The 24,005-nt window shown below is 43.1% G+C and overlaps 1 protein-coding gene across 1 annotated transcript in view; it reads left to right on the top strand.

The window, feature by feature from the left end:
• The first annotated feature begins 19,969 nt into the window (after positions 1 to 19,969).
• The window catches only part of LOC129865660 (thioredoxin-like), a 15,292-nt gene continuing 11,256 nt past the window's right edge, over positions 19,970 to 24,005 (top strand). The window contains exon 1 of the mRNA XM_055938605.1: positions 19,970 to 20,110. Coding sequence (XP_055794580.1) covers positions 19,985 to 20,110 — 126 coding nt within the window. The 5' untranslated portion in view covers positions 19,970 to 19,984. The remainder of the gene's footprint in view (positions 20,111 to 24,005) is intronic.

Below are 24,005 nucleotides of genomic sequence, written 5' to 3'. Positions count from 1 at the left end.
CAGAATCTGCCCAGGTGATTCAAGCAAGAGCTTTCAGTAGCTTTGCCCTTCGAATCCACTCACTGGTGGGGATGCTCCAGTCATTCCAGCACGGCGAGGGATCTGCTGAGCTGGCCTGCTCCTCCCATGTTTAGCAACTCCTCAGTAAGTTATCAGCAGAATAAGTTGCCAGTTATGCCCATCATGCCCACAGAACCAGGCCAGGTGTCCAGTACAATCTGAAGGACTTCTCCTTGTGGCTGCAAGATGAAGCAGAGTGTCAGGCAGTCGCTGCCCAGGTTGGTGAGCTCCACCAAGCACCATCTTGGACACAAAGGAAAGGTCACCAGACATTCTCCAAGCCCTCATCTAATACAGCTACAGACCTGCATAGTTCCAATTCTACCTCCAAATCCTCACCCACCAGATAATCTTCCATACACTCACATATGGCTTCAGAGTGTAACTTGAAGAAACCCTGCACCAAGTGTCACAGAAAGCATCTTGGCATCCTGCATGATGTCCACAACAGAAAACCAGACTCTAGAGTCTTCTATGTCAACCCACAAAGCCATTCCCCCAAAGTACTCTTGAAGGTTGTTAAAGTCATCCTGAGTAACTAAGATCAACATCTTGAGACTTATGCCATTCTTGATGATGGCTCAGAACACATACTGCTACTGTCAGCTGCTACCAAGCACTTAGGGCTGAATGGAGCAGCTGAATAACTAGTGCTTTGGACAATCCTACAAGAGACAGAGACACTAGCAGGAGCCACAGTCCACTTGCAACAAGAAATTCACCATCCAGGGTGCATTTACCTCCAACAAGATGGGCCTTGTAGATAAAAGCTACCCAGTAGATACAATGCAGAGATGCTACCATCACCTCAAAGGACTCACTTTACGTGCCTTCTCCAGAGTTCAACCTCCTCATTGGATCTGATAACCCCCCCCATCTCATCACTTCAATTGAGCATGTTCACCTAGGTCCACCAGGAGCACCAGCAGCCTTAAAGACTAGACTTGGATGGACACTCCAAGGCCCTACCCATCTCCTAGACCAGTTCACTCTGCAGCAGTGCCTGCTCACAACATCCCTTGCTCCCAAATCTAACTTACTCTACAACATAGAGAAACTATGGCAAGTTGATGTGCTCCCTTTCCAGGATGAGAAGTTAATCACTTGATCCAAGCGAGATACAGAAGCCATGTCCTTTCTACACTCCATTAATGGGATTGACCACTACTCAACAGCCCTCCTTCACACTAATATGGCACCCAAAATCCATGCCACCGAGGTAGGAGTCATATCTATCCTCCGACGTACAGAGAGGCAATTAGAGTGCAAACCTGAGTTGGCTACCATCTACAACCAAAAGGTAATGAAGTTGGTCAATGCTGGCTACATTGCCATCTCAACACAGATCAAGTAGATGGACCCCAACAAAGAAGTCTGGTAAATCCCGCATCATGATGTTCAATTACTCCTTCCTGTACCAAGGAGAATCCCAGAATGAACATCTCCTCCCTGGACCCACCCTGGGACCATCCTTGCGCAATGTGTTCCTTTGATTCCGCCAGAACAGCGTCGCCATCAGTGGAGACATCGAGTCCATGTTTCACCAGGTACGACTGCCTCCCTAAGACCGCTCTCTCCTGAGATTCCTGTGGAGGGGAATGAGAAGGGAAAACCCCCAGATGTATATGAGTGGCAAGTCTTACCCTTTGGCACCACCTGCAGTCCATGTTGTGCCACATATGCATTGCAGAAACATGCTGAACAACTGAGAGAAGAGACATCCATAACTCAGTACTGCACTCATATGTCTACAAAGCCTTCCCACCATCCAGGAGTCCAAACAACTACTGGTCAGAATGCGACAACTGCTAGCTTCAAGTGGCTCTGAAATACAGCAGTGGGCCAGCAACCGTTCATCTGGAGTTGACCAGCTACCTCCTGAAGCGCGATCTGAAAGCGCTAAACTCTGGTTGTCATGACCGAACAAAACCAAGACAGGGTACCCTGGGCTTGAGTTGGCACTGTCCAGCGGATAGATTGGGCTACAAGCACTGACCAGTTGAGTGCAAGAGCCTTACCCTGATAATTGTGTGGCGAAATCCTGCACGGAGCCTTCACCCTGCTGCCACTTTAAGAGCACACCAGCTGTCAGGTAGGAGGAAGTAAATATGCTGCAAGCCGGAAGTTCACAGCAAAAACCATAGCCCTCTAGTGCATTACACTGGAGCTGACTTTCTGATCAGTGTAGATGGGATCTGTAAATGCACTGGTTTTGACATTTGCGTTAAAGGGGGTGTGGGTTTGAGTATATTGCTTGTTATTATATTTTTGGAACTGTATGGATTGATTTATTTTGTATCGGCCAATGAGACTTTGGGGACATTTTTAAAGTCCTTTTTTGTTTTGAACTACACACTCACACATTAATGTACCTAACTCCCTTTTCACTCTATTTAAGGAATACAGATATTTGCAAATCTAATAACTGGGTTTGTTATTGTCTGTTGCCTCTATGAAATTGCCTCTGAGTTGAATTTATTTATTATTAGTGTATGGGGCATTATTGATTGGGATACCCCTGTGCTGTGACTTGTGGTTATATGGTGTGTCTTATCCTTTCCACTAACTATCTAGCAAACAGGCTACATTCTAGGCAGTCTCCTCTGCTGATGTGTGTGACTGGTAGCGGTATCCCTATCCTTCTCTTTTCATATCGGAGTAGTTAATACCTGCCTGGCACCCGAACTAAAATCTTTACCCTTCTCTAACAATACCGCTACAAATGTGTACAAAGTCTTGGCAAGTCAGTACGACCCACTGTTTCATATCAACCTTCACCGCCCAAGGTAAAGTCCTGCTACTGCGACTGTGGATGAATAAATAAAAAAAAAGAGTGGGATGACCCAATCCCCCACAGAGAGCACTATCCATCAGGCCTGGACTGAGTGGGAATGTGTTTTCCCCGACTCAAGATCCAGATGCTATAGCCCCAGTGTACATCCCATAGAGTCACTTTCCAAAGAGTTGCATGTGTTCCATGATTCTTCAGAGCATGCTTATGGGTCAGTGGCATTTCTCAGGATAGAAACCCAGCAGGCACAAGTCCATGTCTCCTACTGCCATGGCTCACTCAAGAGTAGCTCCTAAACATCCTCTCTCCATTCCCCACCTTGAACCGTGCGCTGCACTTACAGGTGACCAGCTGGCCAAGCTGTTACAGACCGAGATCACCTTACCTATGGACAGGACAGTTCTGTGGTCAGATTCCACTAGTGTTGACTTGTTTGCACTCAGAATTCCGTCGATACAAAGTCTTTGTTGTTGCCAACCCTGTAACTGAAATCCTAGACCACACGTCACCCAGGACTGGAGGTATGTTGACACAGAACACCACAGCAGATGACGTCACCCGAGGAGAGTCTGGCTAAATTGTTTGCTCTTCACTTGTGGAATCATGGCCCTCCCTTCCTTCACCTTCACATAGCGCTACAGGAAAAACTATCAGAGTTGAGGAAACCACTTACCTAAGCCCCCCAGGAAGCTGTGCTTCCTCTGCCAGATGCAAGTCACTTCAGTACCTGGAAGAAACTGATTGGACCGGTAAGTGGCTTCATCAACCAAACTCACTCTCAAAACCCTGGTTCTCCAGCTACTGACCATTTAATGTGAGATCCTGCTTCTCCAGCACTCCCAGAGAACTTCCATCCCAGAAGACCTCCATTCGCTGTTAAGTAGTAAGTAAAGTGGCCCCCTTGAAAAGCCACCTCCAAAACCTCTCTCCTGAATTGGACAGGTCTACAGGTCTCCTTTGAGTTGGGGGCAGGCTCCGGAGAGCTGACACTCTTAAACCAGACTTGGTGCACCCCCAGTAGTGCTGGATCTGAATAACCCAATCGCTTGGCTCCTCATCAATCACTATGACGACAAGCTTCTCCATCCTGGTGCCGATACGGTGTTTGCTAACATCCGCCACCATTTCTGGGTTCTGAAGGGACGTCAAGCTGTGCGTCAACACCATCATTCCTGCCTCAAGTGCAGGGAATGGAAAGCCGAGCCCCATGTCCTCAAAATGTCGGACCTACATTCTTCCCATCTCCTCCTACACCAGCCATGAAGGATGAAGATGGAAATGGCTATTCTTAGAGGGAAATATTTTTCCATATTTCGGGCAGCTGTGGTCAAATTAACCTAACCTGAGACGATCACCAACCACCATCCCCTGTCAAAACCCCCTCCAGCAGAGGCTGGACTCCAGCTCTTTCACCACCTTTAAATACCCACACCTATCAATAATCAGTGTGGCAGACCTTACCATTTCAGTTTGTGTTTTGTTACAAGACACCTTCTTTGTGTATTTTGGATGCATTTATGACAAAGTTTGTTCTTATTTCTTAAGTTTATACTATAAACTGAGAACATTCACTGTATTGTTTGAGCAATCATTTCCTTTACTCATGTTTGCCTGTGTTTGTTCACCAACTTTTTAATGTTATTGAGATTCATGAGCATTTGTTCATCTGTATTTGGTTTCTAGAAAATCGCAACCATGTATGCTTTTGTTTCTTAGTTAACCATCCCATCATCTTCAACAATTCAACTGAAATTCAACTTTTTGACCAGACAGCGTCAGATGGGCGACACATACAGACGCGCTGTTTCACTAACTCTGATTCTTTTTCCAATGAGATACATTCAGCCTTGCGAATTGAAGGAAAATGATGGAACACAGAGACGAAAGATAAAATTTAAAAAAATCCTTGTTCAATTTCTTTGGGGAAGCCTGGCTTCCCTTGGCATCCATGAATGAATGCCCACAGCAGTTCTACATTCTCCATCAGAAGCCCAGGCTTTTGGCATAGCTGGAAAAGCTCTAATTTATGGACTACAGCATTGGAAGATTGTGCCCTCCATGGCACTTGGTTGGTAGGTTACACTATATTTAGATACTTCAAACGCTGCCTGAGACATCTTTTGACACTTGTCTGCACTCAAATGCTGAAACACTATTAGATGGGGTTCTTTGTTCGAATGTACTGTATATGCATGAAATGTACATTATGGAAAACATGTCTCACACTTAAGTCATATTTAGTAGAATAATGAATGGATCGATAAGATTTTGGCACTGTCAACTTTTAGAAGGTTAGTTGGAAAGTTAATCATGTAAACCACCTAAATATACTCAGTCAGGTGAGTGGATGGTAGCAGTTAGACTTCTTTACGCACTTCAAACTAGCAATAGGGGTAACCTTGAATGAATGAATCTTGATCCGTAGAGTTGACTGTAGCAATCCATTGTATCTTGTTTGGAGTTCCTTGTGTTTTCTTACCTTTGTTTGATTGCGGTAAGAACCATGAGCTCTCCCACCATCCACGCACACACCATATGTTCAAACACCTGTGTTTATCACAGTTGGTTGGTGGCACCTTAATTGGGGAGAACGGGCTTGTGGTAATGACTGGAGCGGAGTCAGTGGAATGGTATCAAATACATCAAACACATGGTTTCCAGGTGTTTGCCATTCCATTTGCTCTGTTCCGGCCAGTATTGTGAGCTGTTCTCCCCTCAGCAGCCTCCACTGGTGTTTATAGATCCCCCGATGTGTGTTTACCTCCAACATTTATCTGCACCTAGTGGTCTGTAGTGTAATTGGCCAAATATTACCATAATATAAGATAAACCCAAATTGGCTCCAACACTCACATTCACTGAACATTTAGTATTTGAAACTCAAACATTCATTTCCCAACTGCTTTTTCTAGAATCCTACAGGGTCTTTATCATTCTCCATACCTTATATTCCTATGCACGCCCACCATGGTATTTGGCAGATGGTATTTGAAAACTAATAACTAACTCTGGTTCATATTGCAGAGTACATTGTACAACTGTTAAGATTGTATTGCAAGGTATCCTATATGTGTAGGCTATGCCATATGTATTGGCTAATATGCATATGCAGCTTTTGTTTTTAAACCTCCATTTTAGCATACGACACATTTATCAACATGCTTTTATTTGGGTTCTATGCAAAGTATATAATTGAATGTTTCTTTAAGCCTGCAGCTAGTTACTTGAAATTAGACAATCATGCCAAAACATGATTACATTTTTTTTATTCACTGACAGAGATAGCTAGCTAATAAAACGCAACTTGACATTGAAACAGTAGCTGGCTAGGCTAGTCAAACTAACATTGGCCTCACTTTCAATAAATTGGCTAAATTCCTAACGGAGTCCCTCTTCGTACGATCAAGGCAATTCGTATTGCATGCTGCATATTTTAAGTGCACTCGGTCCCATATCGGTTTTCGAGTCACTATTATTTGAGTCACAAGCAAGTTCTAGGTCTCAAGTCGAGTCCCAAGTAGAATGGGTCGAGTCCCAAGTAGAATGGGTCGAGTCTCCAGTAGAATGGGTCGAGTCTCCAGTAGAATGGGTCGAGTCCCAAGTAGAATGGGTCGAGTCTCCAGTAGAATGGGTCGAGTCTCCAGTAGAATGGGTCGAGTCTCCAGTAGAATGGGTCGAGTCTCCAGTAGAATGGGTCGAGTCTCCAGTAGAATGGGTCGAGTCTCCAGTAGAATGGGTCGAGTCTCCAGTAGAATGGGTCGAGCCTCCAGTAGAATGGGTCGAGTCTCCAGTAGAAAGGGTCGAGTCTCCAGTCACGTCCAAGTCTTGCATTCTAAGAGCAAGTTAAGTCAGGCCACAAGTTAAGTCAAGTAAAAAAAATCTATACAGGCAATGACTTGTTAAACTACAAATCTTTGTCTATTTATTGAGGCTACCAGATAGACCTTTTCATTATTTTGTCTACAACACATTATGGTTATGTAATTAATTTTAACAAATTCCAAATGCAAGTTTCATAAGTCGGCCTAAATGATACATTTCAAGCAATTTTGACTTACCAAAAGACCAGCAGTCCTATGCTAGTATTGTTGCTTTATGCCCCATTGCTGGTGAGCTTGCAAAGTAAAATGTTCATATTCTTGATCAACATATTCAAAAAAATTGGAGCTGCATATTCATTTATGGCAATCCTCTCTCCCTACAATTTTCAGTTTGCGCTGAACCCGATCCAAAAGCTGCACAGCAAATCAACTGTTTAAGAATAGATAAGGCATGTGGTAATGAGGTATCAGGGTTGGAGATAAACAAAAGGAGGTCGTCAGCATATAGCGAGACTTTCTGATCTAAGCATCATTAGCATCATTAGTGCGCAGTACGACGGCGAGGGGCTCGAAAAAAACAACCCTGTCTGGATCCACAGTGCAAGGGAACATAGTCAGAGGACAAGTTATTAGTCCGTACTGAAGCTATGGGAGAGAAATAAATCCTCTTTATCCAAGCAATACATTTGGGACCAAAGCCAAATCTATAAAGGGCAGCTGTTAGGTAGTCCCACTCAACACGGTCAAAAGCTTTTTCCGCATCGAGCACGACCACCACATCGACGCTGGAGAGTACAGTATATTCATAAGGCGTCTAATATTGAAAAACAAATGCCTATTTCTTATAAAGCCAGTCTGGTCAGAGTGTATTACTTGGTGCAGCGAGCCTTCAATACGGATGGCTAAGAGCTTGGCTAGGATTTTGTAGTCGCAGTTTAAAAGTGAGATTGGGTGATAAGATCCACATTCCAGGGGGTCTTTGTTTTTCTTTAATAGTAATGAAATTGAAGCCTGATAAAGACTAGGCGGTAGCTTTGAGGTATTAAGGCACTCTGCAAATAATCAAGACAGGAATGGGCAAAGCAGACCGGAAAACATTTTCATTGCACCGTCATGGGAGTCTGTATCAATTGAAGGCATATTCAGACGAATCAATCAACAAAGGTTCTTGAGGAGATTCAGAGGTGTATAGCGCAGAGTAAAAATGTTTGAATTGATCATTGATCTCTGTATGTATAACTGTGGTAGCACCAGACAGGGTCCTTATTTGTGGGATTAAACGTGAGGCCTCAGATTTACAGATCTGATGTGCAAGTAGTTTACTGGCATTGTCGCCTTGCTCATACACTCTGTATCGACCTCATAAGAGTAATTGTTCAGCTTGTCTGGTAGAGTGCTCGTCAAATTCAGATCGGAGTAGCTGGCGTTCTTTTTATAGATCAGAGGAAGGATTTGTGGCATACTTCTCATCCAATGTAGCTATGGCTTCGCTCAGGTCTCGAAGCCGCTGAGAGCGAGCTTTGTTTTTATTGGTTGTATAAAAAATAATTTGGCAATGTAGGTATGCTTTGAAGGACTCCAATATGGAAGAGCAGGACATACCTGCAGTTGAATTTATTTCTAGGAATAAGGTGATTTCAGAAGAGATGAAATTGACAAACTCCTTATCTGAGAGTAAAAGGGAGTTAAGACGCCATTGATAACACATAGGAGGTTTCTGGGGAAACTCTAGTTCAAGCACTAATGGTGAATGGTCAGAAATAACAATACTCTCAAAAGTACAGGAAGACGTTTTTTTGTCCAAAAAGAAGTAATCAATGCGGGAGTATGTTTGATGAACATGAGAAAAAAAAGGAATACTGTCTAGGGAACGGCAGGCCTCACACATAGCATAGTTCTGAAGAAAAGATTGAATAAGTAGGACACATTTAGATGGGCCTGTAGTTCTTTGTGAGGACTTGTCAAGAACTGGGGATATTGTACTGTTGAAATCCCCCCCCTAAAATCAACGAATGGGAATCTACATTGGGTATAGCAGATAAAAAGGTAGAAGTGAAACATGTGTCATCCCAATTGGGGGCATAAACACTAGCCAAAACAAGAGGGGTAGAAAAGTTTAACAGTTACTATGACGTACTGTCCCTTAGGATCAGCAATAACCTCAGAAGCTACAAAGGGAGTAGATGTATCAACCAAAATGGCAGCACCTTTTGATTTACTATGAAAGTCTGAGTGACACAGTTGACCAACCCAGTCCCTGCGAATCTTAAAGTGCTCACCAGTCCTCAAGAAAGCCTCTTGCTAAATTTGCGTTCAAACCCTTTAAAATGTGTCAGCAGCCTCTTGTTAGCCCATTGATGTTCCATGAAATGTACTTGATGGTATTATTTCGGCCACCCTGAGCACTCCCGTTATACAACCCTGTCATTAGAGCATAGAGTGGAAAAGCAACGAATAGCCAAAAAACCCAGGATAACTTGTCTCAGAGTAATAATGTACGGTGTAAGATACTTGGGAAAAGTACAGGAAAAAAACTAAAAAGACAGAATGACAACATTAGAACTGAACAATTCAAACTCCTTCCACCCCCCACCCCAGACAATACCTCCCCAAACGAGGTACAAACATGTTCTCTTCACACAGTATGTGTGTGAGAGTGCGGTGTTAAACCCAAACCCACAGTCCCGCCATTTAAAGTAGCGTTCTGCGTTAGTGAATCAAGCAGCAAAAAAACTGAAAAAAATGTTAAAGTGAATCCCATGTGCAAACCAAATTTGAAAAGCACCAGATGTATAAAATTATATTCCCAGTCTTATAACAGGTATTGAGAGAGAAAATAAATAAAATGTACTAAGGCTCTCAGCCAAAAACCTCTCATTTGAAGTAAGCAAATCTTGGTGAAACAACCCCAGAAAAAAAATATATAGTTGGACGATGTGACAATGTACAGCCAAGACCACAAAACTACGTCTGTGCAACATTGAACGTTTGATGGGTATAAATTATGTTCAAAGCCTTCAACATTGAAATAAAGACCCCCAAAAACATGTAGCCTCAGAACATTTACTGTTTACTGGGTCGAGACAAACGGATGTGGTAAACAAATAACCAAAAGTCAATGAGACAATATGTAAACATACTGAATAGGTCATTGAGACAGCATAGAAACAAAGGAATTACGTAAAACCTTAATAAAATGAAATAAAAATGACTGAATGCTTTTAAGGCAAGCACACTAGATGATCAAAACATTTGATCACATCAAATAAGCGTGAATAGTAGCTCACCTGGGTTCGCCAACTCCCGAACTTTACAGAAATAGTACAGTTATAACTAAACATAGTTATACCATAGTTGGGCTACTACTTACGTACTATCCACAGTTAGCAAGCAACAGTTGCTGATCTATGAGCAAGTTCAAGACTTCTTGATGTGGAGTTGAATGTGAGCCATAGTCTCCTCAGGAGAATCAAAGGTGTAGTCTTTTCCATCATGAGAAAGCCATAGTTGGGCCGAGAATCGCATTCTGTACTTCACAGCTGGATGGTCCCGTGGTAGTAGTTTGGTCTGCCCGAAAGCTGCGCGCTTCCTCGACACAGTGGGGGAGTAGTCCTGGTAGATAGAGAAACTCTGTCCTTGGCATATTAAGATGGCGCCGAAGAGGATGGCCGACGTTTTACATGCTCCTGACCAATTGTGCTATTTTGTTAGTTATTTGCATTGTTTGTAACTTATTTTTTTACTTATTTTGCATCTAATGTTTTTATTTTTATTTATTTATTTCACCTTTATTTATTGAGAACAGGTTCTCAGTTACAACTGCGACATGGCCAAGATAAAGCAAAGCAGTTCGACACATACAACAACACAGAGTTACACATGGAATAAACAAACATACAGTCAATAATACAGTAGAAAAAGTATATTTACAGTGTGTGCAAATGAGGTAAGATAATGTTGCTGTCTCTTATAACCAAAAAGAACTTCTGGAGATCAGAACACTGATTACTCACCACGAACTGGAATAAGCTTTTTCCTTTAACGAGTCCAACGAGAAGGATATACTGCTCTCCCGGAAACAGGCCCAAATCCCCGTCATTCACATGAAGAAAAGACAAAGGAAAAGAGGACGGAGATCGAGCTGCCTTCTGAGAATCCGTAGGCTAGCGAGTAAACTCCCACTGCCATCCGTTCTACTTGCTAACATTCTGTCATTGGAAAATCTAATTTATGACCTACGATTACGATTATCCTACCAACGGGGCATTAAGAACTGTAATATCTTATGTTTCACTGAGTCGTGGCTGAACGACGACACGGATAATATAGAGCTGGTGGGATTTTCCATGCACCGGCAGAACAGAGATGCTACGTCTGGTAAGACGAGGGGTGGGGGTGTGTGTCTTTTTGTCAATAACAGCTGGTGCGTGATGTCTAATATTAAAGAAGTCTCAAGGTATTGCTTGCTTGAGGTAGTGTACCTTATGATAAGCGGTAAACCACACAATTTACCAAGAGAGTTCTCAACTATATTATTCGTAGCCGTCTATTGACCACCACTGGCACTAAGACCACACTCAATCAACTCTATAAGGCCATAAGCAAACAAGAAAATGCTCACCCAGAAGCGGCGCTCCTAGTGGCCGGCGACTTTAATGCAGGCAAACTTACATCCGTTTTACCAAATTTTTACCAGCATGTCACATGTGCAACCAGAAGAAAAAAAACTCTAGACCACCTTTACGCCACACACAGAGATGCATGCAAAGCTCTCCCCCGCCCTCCATTTGGCAAATCTGACCATAATTCTATCCTCCTGATTCCTGCTTACAAGCAAAAACTAAAGCAGGAAGTACCCGTGACTCGCTCAATATGGAAGTGGTCAGATTACGCAGATGCTACGCTACAGAACTGTTTTGCAAGCACAGACTAGAATATGTTCCGGGATTCATCCAATGGCACTGAGGAGTATACCACCTCAGTCATCGGCTTCATCAATAAGTGCCTCGACAACGTCGTCCCCACAGTGACCGTACGTACATATCCCAACCAGAAGCCATGGATTACAGGCAATATCCGCATCGAGCTAAAGGCTAGAGCTGCCGCTTTCAAGGAGTGGGACACTAATCTGGACACTTATAAGAAATCCCGCTATGCCCTCAGACGAACCATCAAACAAGCAAAGTGTCAATACAGAATTAAGATTGAATCCTACTACACCGGCTCTGACGCTCGTCAGATGTGGTAGGGCTTAAACTATTACGGACTACAAAGGGAAACCCAGACGCGAGCTGCCCAGTGACGTGAACCTACCACACGAGCTAAATGCCTTTTATGCTCGCTTCGAGGCAAGTAAAACTGAATCATGCACGATAGCACCAGCTGTTCTAGATGACTGTGTGATAACGCTATCGCTAGCCGATGTGAGCAAAACCTTTAAACAGGTCAACATTCACAAAGCCGCGGGGCCAGATGGATTACCAGGACGTGTACTGATCACCGACAACGATGAGACAGCCTATAGGAAGGAGGTCAGAGAACTGGCAGTGTGGTGCCAGGACAACCTCTCCCTCAATGTGAGCAAGACAAAGGAGCTGATCGTGGACTACAGGAAAAGGTGGGCTGAACAGGCCGCCATTAACATCAACAGGGCTGTAGTGGAGCAGGTCGAGAGTTTCAAGTTCCTTGGTGTCCACATCCCCAACGAACTATCATGGTCCAAACACACCAAGACAGTTGTGAAGAGGGCACGACAAAACCTTTTCCCCCTCAGGAGACTGAAAAGATTTGGCATGGATGCCCAGATCCTCAAAAAGTTCTACAGCTGCACCATCGAGAGCATCCTGACCGGTTGCATCACCTTCTGGTATGGCAACTGCTCGGCATCTGACCGTAAGGCGCTACAGAGAGTAGTGCGTATGGCCCAGTACATCACTGGGGCCAAGCTTCCTGCCATCCAGGACCTATATAATAGGCGGTGTTAGAGGAAAGCCCATAAAATTGTCAGAGACTCCAGTCATCCAAGTAATAGACTGTTTTCTCTGCTACTGCACGGCAAGCGGTACCGGAGCGCCAAGTCTAGGACCAAGAGGCTCCTTAACAGCTTCTACTCCCAAGCCATAAGACTGCTGAACAATTAATCAAATGGCCACCGGACTATTACATTGACCCCCCTCCCCCCATTTGTTTTGAACACTGCTGCTACTCGCTGTTTATTATCTATGCATAGTCACTTCACCCCTACCTACATGCACAAATGACCTCAACTAACCTGTACCCTCGCACACTGACTTGGTACCGGTACCCCCTGTATATAACCTTGTTTTTGTTATGTTGTTGTGTTGCTTTTTATTATTTTTAACTTTAGCTTATTTGGTAAATATTTTCTTAACTCTTCTTGAACTGCACTGTTGGTTAAGGGCTCGTAAGTAAGCATTTCGCGGTAAGGTCTACACTTGTTGTATTCGGCGCATGTGACAAATAGTTTGATTTGATAGCTCAGAGTGGTATTGCAGGCTCGTCTGAGAATGTCCATCTTCTCATGGAAAAAGTGCACTCGAAAAATGATGTCACGGGGCCTCTCACCGTCCCGGAGCTTTGGGCGCAGTGACCGGTGGGCACGATCAATCAGGGGTTTCTCATCCATGGCGAGAACATCCTTCAGCAGCCTGGAGATGAAATCTGTGGTGCGAGGCATTTCCGCTGACTATAGGAACCGATACCAGTCTCAAGTTATTGAGGAGTGAAAATTCCTCAAAGTTCACACAGCTCTCCTGTACCTTTTTCAGATCTGCAGCCAGGCGTTTCACGTCAGCCTCCAGGGAGGTAGTCAGGTTGGAGACACTGGTAGCAGAGGTCTCCAGTGCTGCAATCATCATGGTGTGCAACTCTGTTGTTTTGAGTGACAGCTGGCACCGTCTCATTTCGCAGGATAGTTAAAATTGCTTTTAAAGTATCAGAAACCTCTTGTATTCGGACCTCAATCGTAGCAACTACCTCCGTTTTCCTTTCAACTATCTCAGAGCGTGGTAGCTTGATGGCCTCGAGAATTTTAATTTCAGCGCCACCAGGCAAAGCTGCACCCCTGGGTAAAGTGCGAGTCTCTAGGCCCTCAGACTCAGGAGGTTATAAAAATGTTTCTGGTAGGCCGGGTTTTCTCAAAGTCGTGTTTTTGGCCTTATGTTTCGTCGACATGCAGACAGTTGAAAGCACAGTAGTCTTGGGTATTACAGAAAGGGATCTCCAAAGTAATATTTGAAAATAAATATGGTTTTGCTGTAAAATTCACATAAACTTTAAGAATAATGCGGGAGCAAATGGAAAACACGTCAGTCGCACATTACGCCGGTTTTCAAGCTTTTTGACCCTTGACCCCAATCAAGGAGTGGTTCAAAGCTTGCGACCCCTGCAGCATACACATGCACACCGGGCGAACACGCATGCACAATCCCCGCACAAATGTAGCCTGTCATTACAGCCATAAACGGTGATGCATTTTCAAAACGTAAGATACAGAAATAAACCGCGTTTTACACATGCATTTTAAAGTCAGTCATTCATGTTAGCAGTAATTAACAACTAGGGATATCATGTCACATCGTTACTTCTCTGGAGTCAAGAGCAAGCAAGATCATATGGCCTACCTGTATGCAGTGGAGGTTGCAGGATTGGATGGAAAGCATGATCTATCTGTAGGCTTTTTCTTCCTCACAAATATTGTAATTAATTTGGCAGAATATATCTTCACCCCATATGTATTGAAGGTAGTGTGATGTTACAGCTGTCTTTAGACATACAGTACATTCGGAAAGTATTCAGACCCCTTGAATTTTTCCACATTTTGTTACTGCCTTACTCTAAAATGTATTATATTTTTTATTAATCTACACACAATACCCCATAATGACAAAAACACTGTTTTTTTCCTTTTGCAAATGTATAGAAAAAAACGATATCACAGTTATGTAAGTGTTCAGACCTTTTACTCAGTACTTTGTTGAAGCACCTTTGGCAGCGATTACAGTCTCAGGTCTTCTTGGGTATGACGCTACAAGTTTGGCACACTTTTATTTTGGGAGTTTACCCATTGTTCTCTGCAGATCCTCTCAAGCTCTGTCAAGTTGGGGGGCGTCGTTGCACAGCTATTTTCAGTTCTCTCCAGAGATGTTCGATCGGGTTCAAGTCCGGGCTCTGGCAGGGCCACTCAAGGACATTCAGAAACTTGTCCCAAAGCCAATCCTGAGTTTTAGAAGTGCTTAGGGTCGTTGTCCTGTTGGAAGGTTAACCTTCGTCCCAGTCTGAGGTCCGGAGCGCCCTGGAGCAGGTTTTCATCAAGGATCTCTCTGTACTTTGCTCCGTTTATCTTTCCCTTGATCCTGACTAGTCTCCCAGTCCCTGCCACTGAAAAACATCCCCAGAGCATGATGCTGCCACCACCATGCTTCACAGTAGGGATGGTGCCAGGTTTCCTCCAGACGTGACGCTTGGCATTCAGGCCAAAAGGTTCAAAATCTTGGTTTCATCAGACCAGATAATCATGTTTTTCATGGTCTGAGAGTCCTTTAGGTGGCTTTTGGCAAACTTCATGCAGGCCCTCATGTGCCTTTTACTGAGAAGTGTCTTCCGTCTGGTCATTCTACCATAAAGGCCGGATAGGTGGAGTGCTGCAGAGACTGTTGTCCTTCTAGAAAGTTCTCCCGTCTCCACAGAGGAACTCTGGAGCTCTGTCAGAGTGACCATCGGGTCCCCCCCCCCCCCCCCCCCCCCCGATTGCTCAGTTGGCCGGACGACCAGCTTTAGGAAGAGTCTTGGTGGTTCCAAACTTATTCCATTTAATAATGTTATGGAGGCCATTGTGTTCTTGGGGACCTTCACTGCTGCAGACATTTTTTGGTACCCTTCCCCAGATCTGTGCCTTGACACAATCCTGTCTCGGGGCTCTACGGACAATTCCTTCCTGATTACCTCCCCTACATCTGTCACTCCCCTTGGTTCTTTCTTCAGGCATTACTGACTCTGTTTCTGTTCCTGTGTCTCATGTCTTTAAGCTACTCATGTTTCTTGTTTTGTTCCATGTTTCATTTATTTATTAAATTCACTCCCTGTAATTGCTTCCCGATTCTTAGTGTACACGTTTCAAGAATAAATTCAACCACACCTTTGTTTTATCACAAAGCCAGATAGCAACCTCTGTACAGTGAAGTCCAGAAAGCATATTGCATGTACAGTAACAGATATGACCTACAGCATGGTCAAGCAAGTTAATGTTTCGGACCACTTAACGACAGAGTTACCGCAAGTTGCAAAGGAAACAGGAGCTGCCTCCACTATCCCAGCACCATTTCAACTTCAACATTTCAACATCATCAAATCACCTCTGCTTAGTCTAATACTGTCACGCCCTGGCCTTAGTATTCTTTGTTTTTCTTTATTATTTTAGTTAGGTCAGGGTGTGACATGGGGAATGTTTGTTTTGTTGGTTTTGGGTGATTATATGGTAAAGGGAGTGTTGGGTGTAGTGTATGGGATTGTGTTGAGTGCATGTGTCTAGCGTTCTCTATGTTGGTTTAGTTGTCTAGGAGAGTCTATGGTTGCCTGAATGAGTTCCCAATTAGAGACAGCTGATTTCTGTTGTCTCTGATTGGGAGCCATATTTAGGGTAGCCATAGGCTTTCATGTGATGTGGGTAATTGTCTATGTTATACGTTTGTAGCCTGTATGTGCACTTCGTTCATAGCTTCACGATCGTTTTCTTGTTTTGTTAGTGTGTAAGTGTTTTTGTTTCGGTTTTTCCTTCGTATTCATTAAAAGGAATATGGATTATTTTCCTACTGCTGCGTTTTGGTCCGTCAATCCTCCACACGATCGTGACAAATACAGTGACAAACGGACTATCACAGTACACATTTTGATTTGTTGTTGTCCTAAACCCTATTTGCACAAGACTAGTATTACTATAGTATTACTAACTTCGGTTATGTGCTGTAATTACTACGCCAGTATGTCAGTTTTTCCAGTGGATGATTCGGAAGGGATTAGATTTTCCAAAATGCCCCTGAAATCATTTTTTTCCCTCATTTAAACTTGAATGTCATGAAGGAAGCCTGGAGGCTCTTCTGGGCGTGAAGATATTTCACGTCTAGGAATATCCTAATATTGGCCCAATGGCCTTCAGTTCAAAGAAAGTCAAAGTCAAAGTAATAATGCATATCAATAGCCTAAAAATCATGACCTGTAACCTATGCAGATATTTAATTACAAGATGTATTTGGCAATTTATCAATTCATTGGCACAACAAAAAAAAAGAAGTTGAGTTCAGGTAATTTTTATTTTCTATCAAATCGAGTCTCAAGTCATCAAATTTGAGTCCAAGTCGTGACACCTGTTAATCTTATTTCAGTCTTTGGGAGCTAGCTAGCTATATGTTCGTCTTCATCAGACAGTAGCTCGCGTTTTCAATAGAGGCTGCATTTACGTTGTAGATATAAGCAGGCCATTGGCTGCATACATCACGAGGGGTATGTACGGGAGTTCTGATTGGTTCCAAGTTTAACATTTCGGTAAATTTGCCTGAGAAGACAGTGTTTAAATATACTTTTTATGAGAAAATGTGCTAGAATTGTAGGTTTCAACAAATTTTTGTCATCATAAGAATGTTTTACTGTCAAATACAAAAGAAATCTGCTCCTCCTCCCTCGACAGGGATAGATCAACCACTATTTTCGGCTTCGGCCCACCAACTACTAATAGGACAAGGTTGTGTATTTGCAGCCATTTCAGCAGGTTTCCGGAGTCGAGTCGACTCCTAAAACGTCTCGCTTTGCCTCTTCTTCTACTACTGTACTTGAGTGTCACGGCCCATCTACATTACCTTCCGGTAATACAAAATTGTGAAAAATTTAAATTACCCTGCTGCCAACAATTATCCCTCACAACAACAAAAAACAGACACCACCCCATTCCACTATTTAACCCTATCTAATCCTACTCCTCTTCTGGGAGGACAGAACACTACCACACAACACCCCCTGGAAATCTTCTGCAGTAAAACCTGTCAATCCCAAGCACTTCTCTGCAACAGCCACCACAACCTATTTTCTGGGATTTTTTTTATTATTATTTTTTTATTTAACCTTTATTTAACCAGGTAGGCAAGTTGAGAACAAGTTCTCATTTACAATTGCGACCTGACCAAGCTAAAGCAAAGCAGTTTGACACATACAACAACACAGAGTTACACATGGAGTAAAACAAACATACAGTCAATAGTACAGTAGAAAAATAACTCTATATACAATGTGAGCAAGTGAGGTGAGATAAGGGAGGTGAAGGCAAAAAAAAAGGCCATGGTGGCAAAGTAAATACAATATAGCAAGTAAAACACTGGAATGGTAGATTTGCAGTGGAAGAATGTGCAAAGTAGAGATAGAAATAATGGGGTGCAAAGGAGCAAAATAAATAAATAAATACAGTAGGGAAAGATTTTGGGCTAAATTATAGATGGGCTATGTACAGGTGCAGTAATCTGTGAGCTGCTCTGACAGCTGGTGCTTAAAGCTAGTGAGGGAGATAAGTGTTTCCAGTTTCAGAGATTTTTGTAGTTCGTTCCAGTCATTGGCAGCAGAGAACTGGAAGGAGAGGCGGCCAAAGGAAGAATTGGTTTTGGGGGTGAACCAGAGAGATATACCTGCTGGAGCGCGTGCTACAGGTGGGTGCTGCTATGGTCACCAGCGAGCTGAGATTAGGAGGGACTTTACCTAGCAGGGTCTTGTAGCTGACCTGGAGCCAGTGGGTTTGGCGACGAGTATGAAGCGAGGGCCAGCCAACGAGAGCGTATAGGTCGCAGTGGTGGGTAGTATATGGGGCTTTGGTGACAAAACGGATGGCACTGTGATAGACTGCATCCATTTTATTGAGTAGGGTATTGGAGGCTATTTTGTAAATGACATCACCGAAGTTGAGGATTGGTAGGATGGTCAGTTTTACAAGGGTATGTTTGGCAGCATGAGTGAAGGATGCTTTGTTGCGGAATAGGAAGCCAATTCTAGATTTAACTTTGGATTGGAGATGTTTGATGTGAGTCTGGAAGGAGAGTTTACAGTCTAACCAGACACCTAGGTATTTGTAGTTGTCCCTAAGTCAGAGCCGTCCAGAGTAGTGATGTTGGACAGGCGGGCAGGTGCAGGCAGCGATCGGTTGAAGAGCATGCATTTAGTTTTACTTGTATTTAAGAGCAATTGGAGGCCACGGAAGGAGAGTTGTATGGCATTGAAGCTCGCCTGGAGGGTTGTTAACACAGTGTCCAAAGAAGGGCCAGAAGTATACAGAATGGTGTCGATTTACATTTCATTTCTGCAGTACAGTTATTAAGAAATACACCTTACTGAAGCACATTATTCCCATCCCTCTCTATTTGTCTCACAGGAATCGTCTCAGGATCCCTCACCCTGTACCCATCTTCCTCCTCTACCACTCTCTTCACTGCTTAAGCATACGACATTTTCTGTACTACTGTTACCCTGGCAACCTGCATTTCTCTCACCTGACACCTCCGATCACCAGACACAATTTACACACACACACACAACTTTCTCCACCGATACTTCACGTTCCTTCGTCTCATGCCCTGCACACTTCTCGCCTCTTCCTCTCTGTTTACTTTCACACTTGACAAGCAAATCCTAATGCTGCGTTCACATACTAGTCTGAGGTAGGAAACTCGGAAATGTCCGACATGCTAACTGGTTCGACGCGGCACGTGTATAACTACCGGTTAGAAAAATCGGACATTTCCGAGTTTCTACTTCAGATTAGTACATGAACGCTGCATAAATCCAGAGTCTGCGCATGCACTTTCCCAGCTCCAACACTATTGGACACGCTATTGGACGCTTCTGATCACCGGGTCTCTCAACCAATCCCATGCCCGTAGTAAACCAGGAATTTGTCAAGTCATGGTGACTTGTAAAATAAACGACTGTACATGTTGCCTAACTACACAACATGCAGAATTCATTCATCTCCCGTGGGCAGATGAGATTAAGTATTTATACTATACTGTTTCAAACCAAGTATGATCACTTTTGATTCATGTTAGGAAATATTATAAACTACCCCATCCACATGACACAAGTAATTTGCATACTTGATTTGCAGACTACACATAAAATATGAAAATTACATAAAACATTTAAACAACGACAATTTCCGAGAATGTGTCCTATACATTGCATGTAGCAGATGCTAGAATATTTCTATGTATCATCCCGATCAAAAAGTTTGTTCCTGCTTTGGCCTCGAAGGGCAGGGCTTATGAGCGGCGTTTATAAACCCAGCCCGTCAGTTTATGTCACACTTCACCCAGGAAACTGCTTGCTTCTACAGGAGTGTGCTGTAACTTTGCGTACTGTCAACATGATTATTGTCATTGACGATAAGGTAAGACATATTCAGTTTGGTCGTTTTGAAACGTTTAGAGCATTTAGATTAGAGTGTTCCCGTCGCCGCGCCTGTCATCAAATGTTAATTCCTAGTTTACCGCTAACTAGCTGTTTGAATGTCATTCGTTATGTAAAATGGCACGTTGATGCCATTTTACACCCATAACACTAGCTACCTACCTAATGGCCAAGGAAAAGTGTTCATCTCGATAGTTTGCGGGCTAAATAACTACATAGCTAGATCAAATGTTTTTGTTTGGGCGAAACGACCAAATTCAGATAGAAATGGGAGTTGTAAATCTGTCACCCATTGAAAGCAACTCCAAAAAGCTTTAGATCCCTTGAATGTGTTCTATGCTTCCCTTTAAGTTTTCGCATCCTATACGTTCTGTTTTGTAGCCTACACCAGCTTCAAACAGGTGAAAATACAACATTTTTGGTTATAGAAAATATATTTCACAGCAGATGGTACAATGATTCTCTACACTAACGTTAGCTTGTTTTGTCACAAACTGAAATTAGGCAAACTAACAAACAAATAGGGGTTAGACCAGCTTTAATATTGCAGGTTGTCGTCTCCATCAATGTAATTGTCTGCATCATTTCCAATCACCCATATTACAAAATATATATATATTTTCACCTAACCCTACCAGCTTTTCCATAATTGGAGTAAACTAATGGACAACATGTGGGCTTCTACTTCCAGTTTATACACATTTTAGACGAAGTGCATTTTACAGTAGTTATCTTTTTGTTTGTTTTTAGACCCATCCTTCAGCAACTCTGCCATCTATCTCTGAAAACCATCCAGTTTTGATTTGCCAAATATTTTTAACTGTGCTGTTTCACAGAAGTGCTGAACATACGTTTTATGGACACAGTATATTTCACAGAAGTTCTTGTTTTTAGTTCCACCCTTCAAGCTCCACTCAATTAGGGGAACTGTTAGAGATTTCTGCATAGTGCATTTTACCTCTTAGATGTAAGATTCCCAAAACAGGGGATCTTACATCTAAGAGTTCTGGTACCGGTTCTGACTGACGTTTTTGCTTATGAATTGATCTGTGGGCACCATAGAAATGGCTTGTGTTGAGTGATAGCCCTGGTTCCCACAGTTTTTATTTTCTGAGCCTGTGTGATGTAGATGTGAAATCTGAAACCACTTGCTGGGATGTCCCTCCTACCATTTCATTCCATCTTCTGTTTCCCCTTCAACTCCTGGCTGAACCGCACATCGCAGAGTGGTTTCATAGCGGCAGCACATTTAGAGATCGATTTTTATAGCCATGCATCTAAAATAATTCAGATTAAAACAACACTTTCTGTTTGTCATAGACTGACAAGATGAATATGAGATGAAAGGCGTGTTTCTAATGAGTTCAGGAAGCCAAGATCTGGGAGACGTTCACAGCGATGTTTGGCAGACCTATTGATCAAGATACCTGTAGAACATATTCACATTTTCTTTAACACTATACATACAAATATGCATTTTACAGTTAAGGAAGGTTAAATCTTAGTTAATCATTTTATAATTTGATTACACTAAACTCAGCAAAAAAAGAAACGTCCTCTCACTGTCAACTGCGTTTATTTTCAGCAAACTTAACATTTGTATAAACATAAGATTCACAAACTGAACAAGTTCCACAGAAATTGAATGTGTCCCTGAACAAAGGGGTGGTCAAAAGTAACAGTCAGTATCTGGTGTGGCCACCAGCTGCATTAAGTAATGCAGTGCATCTCCTCCTCATGGACTGCCCCAGATTTGCCAGATTGAGATCCGGGCTCTTCTCTGGCCATGGCAGAACACTGACATTCCTGTCTTGCAGGAAATCACGCACAGCATGAGCAGTATGGCTGGTGGCGTTGTCAAGCTGGAGGGTTATGTCAGGATGATCCTGCAGGAAGGGTAACACATGAGGGAGGAGGATGTCTTCCCTGTAACGCACAGCGTTGCGATTACCTGCAATGACAACAAGCTCAGTCCGATGATGCTGTGACACACCGCCCCAGACCATGACGTACCCTCCACCTCCAAATCGATCCCGCTCCAGAGTACAGGCCTCGGTTTAATGCTCATTCCTTCGACAATAAACACGAATCCGACCATCACCCCTGGTGAGACAAAACCGTGACTCATCAGTGAATTGCACTTTTTACCAGTCCTGTCTGGTCCAGCGACGGTGGGTTTGTGCCCATAGGCGACGTTGTTGCCTGTGATGTCTGGTGAGGACCTGCCTTACAACAGGCCTACAAGCCCTCAGTCCAGCCTGTCTCAGCCTATTGCGGACAGTCTGAGCACTGATGGAGGGATTGTGCGTTTCTGGTGTAACTCAGGCAGTTGTTGCTATCCTGTACCTGTCCCGTAGTGTGATGTTCAGATGTAGCGATCCTGTGCTGGTGTTACACGTGGTCTGCCACTGCGAGGATGATCAGCTGTCCGTCCTGTCTCCCTGTAGCGCTGTCTGCAGTCCTCATGCCTCCTTGCAGCATGCCGAAGGCATGTTCACGCAGATAAGTAGGGAGCCTGGGCATCTTTGGTGTTTTTCAGAGTCAGTAGAAAGGCCTCTTTAGTGTCCTATGTTTTCATAAATGTGACCTTAATTGACTAACTTCTGTAAGCTGTATTGTCTTAACGACCGTTCTACAGGTGCATGTTCATTAATTGTTTGTGGTTCATTGAGCAAGCATGGGAAACAGTTTAAACCCTTTACAATAAAGATCTGAAGTTATTTGGATTTTTACAACTTATCTTTGAAAGACAGGGTCCTGAAAAAGGGATGTTTCTTTTTTTGCTGAGTTTTTATATTTAGAAAGCATGTAATTTCAAGCCTTATTTATACAATTTTGTTCGATAGGAAAGGCATATCAAATGTCATTTTATCATATTTGTACTTCAGCTTATGTCCTCAATTGACTACACCTCAGGAATTTATCAAATGTTTAACCAGAAAAGTGAGATTTTTAACCTTTTGAGTATGCAGCATTACTAGTTTTTATTATGGTCCTCATGATAAATCATCACTCTTGGACTATGTAGATTAACCAGTTTAAATGTAATAGGCACGCTTGCTTCACCATGTTTGTGCAAGCAGGCTAGGTATCAACAGCCAATCCAGTAGAGTCTGGAAACTTTAGTGAGCTTTGATTGGTCAATAGTAAATATGTCACGAGTATTTGCATAAAGTTCAGCTTTCCCCAACTTTGGTCATGCCCTATTCATGTCCCTCGCCAATGCTGGCATTGCCCAACGGTCCCTGCCCACTTTGATTTCTTCAATGAAAATGAATGGGCTTCTGTTTCATAACCCCCAATGTGCTATGTGGATCTCTTGTGTAAAATAAAGGCCTGAAACTAGATACCCCTATGCAAAATTTCCTTCTCTAGGAAGGCGGGGGAAACTTCATGAATATTCATGTTTCTCAACATAGAACCTGTCGGGTGATTGGTTGAGCCTTGAGTGAGTGTCACTCTGAGCCCTTACCGTAACACAAAATAAGGTGGCTGATTTCTCTCGCGTCTGATCTGAAACCAGTAGTAACTACAAATTTAAGTGACAGTCAATCTTGCTAGCTAGTTACATTGTTTGATTCAAATCAGCCATTTTCTTAACAGCTCAGCTAATTCTCAAGGCTAGCTAACGTTAGCTAGACTCGGAAGCTCATGGGGACATGCTAGGCTTCAGGAGCCTGCTGGTTAGATATGATTCCACCATGAGTGGCAACAACCGGCTACTATTCAACTCCTAGTTTATCCAGTGACCATCACATTTAGGATAGCTAGTTTGCTAGCTAGCGTTCTGTCTCACTGGCCATGCAAGTATGATCATGGCTATAGTAGAAGGGACCATGCAGTAGCCAACTAGCTAGCTAATCGTGGATGCCAAG

Source organism: Salvelinus fontinalis, chromosome 11 (assembly GCF_029448725.1).
Source record: "Salvelinus fontinalis isolate EN_2023a chromosome 11, ASM2944872v1, whole genome shotgun sequence".
In the NCBI taxonomy this organism is placed as follows: Eukaryota; Metazoa; Chordata; class Actinopteri; order Salmoniformes; family Salmonidae; genus Salvelinus; species Salvelinus fontinalis.
The sequence above is the reverse complement of the archived record's forward strand: the minus strand, read 5'-3'. Positions and strand labels throughout refer to the sequence as shown.